Source organism: Palaemon carinicauda, chromosome 2, assembly GCF_036898095.1.
Source record: "Palaemon carinicauda isolate YSFRI2023 chromosome 2, ASM3689809v2, whole genome shotgun sequence".
In the NCBI taxonomy this organism is placed as follows: Eukaryota; Metazoa; Arthropoda; class Malacostraca; order Decapoda; family Palaemonidae; genus Palaemon; species Palaemon carinicauda.
Window position 1 is genome coordinate 30,264,132 of NC_090726.1, and position 4,545 is coordinate 30,268,676.

At 41.5% G+C, this 4,545-nt stretch overlaps 1 protein-coding gene across 3 annotated transcripts in view; it reads left to right on the forward strand.

The window, feature by feature from the left end:
* LOC137623391 (dnaJ homolog subfamily C member 30, mitochondrial-like) overlaps window positions 1–4,539 on the forward strand; it is a 36,630-nt gene extending 32,091 nt beyond the window's left edge. For all 3 annotated transcript variants that reach the window (XM_068354237.1, XM_068354231.1, XM_068354227.1), the window contains exon 3: window positions 2,351–4,539. In XM_068354237.1, coding sequence (XP_068210338.1) covers window positions 2,351–2,842 — 492 coding nt within the window. In that variant the 3' untranslated portion in view covers window positions 2,843–4,539. The remainder of the gene's footprint in view (window positions 1–2,350) is intronic.
* The last annotated feature ends 6 nt before the right edge of the window (window positions 4,540–4,545 follow it).

Sequence of the window (4,545 nt, forward strand, 5' to 3'; positions counted from 1 at the left end):
TTCTGTTTCTTTTCTTTACTTTCACCTTTTACTTCTTCATCACTTTCTTTTTTCTGTTTCTTTTCTTTACTTTCACCTTCTAATTCTTCATCCCTTCCTCTTTTCTGTTTCTTTTCTTCACTTTCACCTTCGTCTTGGCCTACTAATACCGCTGGCCTCTTTAATAAGAAACTATCCATTGAAGCTTGTTTCTGCCTACTTTTCAACACATTTCTAAAATGCATTAGGCAAACGTCATTGCAGTGTTGAAGCGCACGGTTGGTATAAACTTTTTCTGGATGTTCCTTTTCGATGTAGTCTGCCATTTTATGGAAACATGCAAGAATTTCCTTGATGTCTGCCGTTTTCAAAGGTGCAACATCCTCCTCATCACCGCTAGAGAACTGCTCTTGAACATCACTCACTTGCATCGTCTCCAACTCCTTCAAGTCGTCCGTCGTCAACTCCTCGTGGTGCTCCTCGATAAGTTCATCTATATCTTTCGCGCTAACTTCCAGCCCCATGGACGTACCAAGATGTACGATGTCAGCCACCTCAGACTGTTGAATTGGTTCAGGATCGTCAACGATCTCGGCTTCGCCTCCAGGCTTCCCGAACCCCTCGAACACCAGCAGACATTTCATAGGGAGACGCTTTTCTTCCAAATATTTTCGGACAGTCGGACCGAAGCAGACATTCACCCAATCAATGAACAGTTGCCTCGTTACCCAGGCTTTTGCATTCGCCTTCCACATCACGGGAAGGTTCTCCTTAATGACTTTGTGGGCTTTGAAGGCTCGGGGATTTTCTGAATGATACACCAGCAGGGGCTTTATCTTGCAGTCCCCACTGGCGTTTGCACAAAAAGCAAGGGTAAGCCTGTCCTTCATAGGCTTATGTCCGGGTAGCCTCTTCTCCTCCGCCGTGATGAACGTCCGACGAGGCATTTTCTTCCAGAAAAGCCCAGTTTCGTCGCAATTGAAAACTTGCTGCGAACTGTAGCCTTCCTGCAGAGTCAACTCGTCGAACGTTTTAACAAAGGCTTCGGCGGCCTTCGTGTCCGAGCTGGCTGCCTCCCCATGCCGTACCACTGAATGGATGCCAGTCCTTTTCTTGAACTTCTCGAACCACCCACGAGAAGCCTTGAACTCTGGGGGTTCCTGCTGGGATGTTCCTTCTCCTGCTCCTTCTTCGGCCTGAGCACGCACGAGATCACCGAAAATGGCGGAGGCCTTCTGGCAAATTGTAGTCTCAGTGATGGTGTCTCCTGAGATCTCTTTGTCCTTGATCCACACAAGAAGCAGCCTCTCCATCTCGTCATGCACGTGCGTTCTCTTGTTGGAGAAAATAGTGACGCCCTTAGAAGGTGTCGCTGCTTTTATGGCCGCCTTCTGCTTCAGGATAGTGCCTATCGTAGATGGATTCCGGCCACACTCCTTGGCGATCGCACTTAAACGCATGCCAGACTCGTACTTTTTAACGATTTCAAGTTTCGTCTCCATCGAGAGCATCGTCTTCTTCTTCTTTCCTTCGGCAACATTCTTGGGACCCATGGCTACAGTAATACGTAATATAATACACTACGTAACGTTATATACAGTATGTATAGTAAACACTAATACAGTACAGTGCACAGTAACGAATGTTTATTAACGATAACACGTGGCGTACGAATGTACAGTACTGTATATTAACACTAAGTCAAACAAGCGAAAGCACACAATGTCTGTTAACGATACCGCGGTCGGAACGAAAAGAGAGAGAGAGAGATGAACGCCCGTGCGTAGGCAAGCTGGGATAGTTGCCGACCAATAGGAAAGCAGGATCTTATGGCGTCAGCTAGCGTCTGAGTAGGGAGATAACCAATGGGTGAACGGGAGGCTGTAAGTGAGTCTACCCAAGTTCAAAGTCAGGCGGCGCGCGCTTTTTAAAATTACTCTCGGCGAAGAGTTGGGATCTCGTAAGGTTTTCGTATCCTGAAATTTTATCCGTATCCTGGGGCATAAAAATTTTCGAATCACTTTTCGCATCCTGAATTTTTCGTAAGCAGAAACTTTCGTATCCAGAGGTATCACTGTATATATATATATATATATATATATATATATATATATATATATATATATATATATATATATATATATATTTCAATATGATATGTTTTGATTTACACTCATAATAAAAGTGGTGTACATAAGTTGTAGGTTGTACAGTATGTACAGTAGTTGTATGAAAATTTTGTTTTTGTTATTGAGATGTAAATTAAGAATCTAGAATCATACAACTGATTGTAAGTTTATAGTCAGCATTTAATTTAACGAACTTTTGGACATTTTGCAATCTCTAATTTCAAATTTTTGTTCTTTTTCAGGTTAAAATTGCTTACTATGATCTATCTAAAAAGTACCACCCAGATCAAAACAAAGGAAAAGATGCAGCAGTTAAATTTATTGAGATAGCTGAAGCTTACGAGGTTCTAGGCAATTTTCAGAAACGAAGGATGTATGACAAAGGAGTTTTCAACCTAGGAACAGCTGCAACTCCTAAAGAAGCTGAAGAATATTCATCAAAATTTTATGATTCTCGTAAAAATCGTAGCAAGATGCCATCTTCCTCTGGTAGAACACCTATTTATGACTTTGACGAGTGGTCAAAACTTCACTATGAGTCAAATTTTGATCGTAAAAAGTTTGCGAGAGAAAGATATGAAGAGATAATGAAGGACAAAGCGGAGGAAAAGGAAGAGAGAAAGTCAAATGCAGTAATTTGTATAATTTTGTTAGTGCTTTGGTCAGTTATGTTTCAATTATCACACTCAAATAGGGTCGATGAGCCGGGAGCAACATATAAGAAAACAAAATAGGTTTTTTATTTCAGAATAGTGTGTGCATAGTTTGTATATAAAATAGGGATAATTTATATTGTACTGTATATAGAATTTTATCGTTAATATGCCCCCAGTATGAATAAATTTCTTAGTACAATATTATACTGTACTACTTTGCTGTATTTGTCCATTTAGAGTTTTTGAATCCGCATAGGCTAAATTAAACTTCTTTTAACTTGAATAATACAGTTAAAAAGAGCATGAATTTATTGCAAATTGAACCGTAGAATGACTTGAGAAAGTGTTTTTTAAGAAGTTACTCATATGTAAGAAATCACACTAACTTCTTAATTATTACTTTGATTTATGATTTGAAGTTCACATGTTGCCATAAGAGCAGGGTTAGTATTAAAATCTGAACTTATCATGAATAGAATTTCCAAACTTGGTGCTTAGGGTAAGAGGGTTTGGTATATAGTAGCTGTATACTCGTGTTTTCATGTAAATCACAAACCATTATACTTTTACTTATGCCTTAACACACCAAGTGCTAGGTGGCTGTTGATGCAAGTTTCTTCCTGTTATGGCAAACGCTTGTCTCACTTGTTGATATTCTGACTTCATTTGATTAGCAGCTGATAATTGTACAAAGAGAGAGTGCTATTCTGACAACCATGTTCTTTTGTCCACCTTTCTTCCTGATTATCGCTTCAAAATTTGGTTTGTTGTTTAAATTTTCTTATATACTATAGCCATCAGTTTTCTTGCCTTTTCTTGTGATTTTTGCTGTTTATTGTTGTTGTTAAACTTGCCTTACTTGTTGATAAATACCTTATTTTACTTATGTATCTGATACTGATCTTTCAATTGTTAAATGAGGGAAAAAAATTATATTTATTTCCATCTCCAAGAAACAATTCAAACTTCTTTGATTATCAAAATCATGTTCCATGATAAAAATGAAGTACAGGTTAAAAAATTAGGCTGCTTCCTTGCAAAATGCAGTACAAACCATTGTTCTTTAGGTAAGGAATATGTTTTCAGCGCAAGTTGGATGGCTATTGAATCGTTTTAAGTAGCAGTTAAGCGACAGGTGGGAACAAAGGCAAGAGTCCTCTGCCCCTTACGTGTCATGTTTTAGGACTGAGACCCAGGTCTCCAGCTGCCCTGGTACCCAAGTGGGACATGTGTTACAGCCTCATGTTATGGCTCCAAGAGGGCTGATGCACGTGGGCGCGGCCATGACCCCATGTCAAAGCGTTGATCCTCAAGCACCCCCTTCCCCCTCAGGGCTACGGCTCAGATCCTCCTCTGTCGTGGTAGCTAGGTTGACTGGCGTTGGCCCCGTATTTCGGACCTCGAATGCATGGGGCTGGAGCCGTGACTCACTGTCACGACTCTGTGCCTTGGTTACCAAGGCTAGCCTGATGATCAGGTTCACTGGTGTCGGCCTTGTGCTTTGGCCTCTCCGAGGCTGAGACTCGAGGCCCCGGGTACCCTGGTGGCCAGGCTAGTTAGTTTAGGCCTTGTATTTTGGCCACAATACACAGGGCTGGGGCGGGATTCAGGTCCCCAGTTATTTTGATAACTAGGTGTGACAGGTGTAAGGCTCTGTGTTTTGGCCCCCAGTCAATGTACGGACCAGATCACGGCTTGGGTCCCCAGCTACCCTGGTAGCCAGGTTGACTGGTGTCGGCCTTATGTTTCCTCTCCTTGGGCCATTGCAAGGGGTCAGTGTT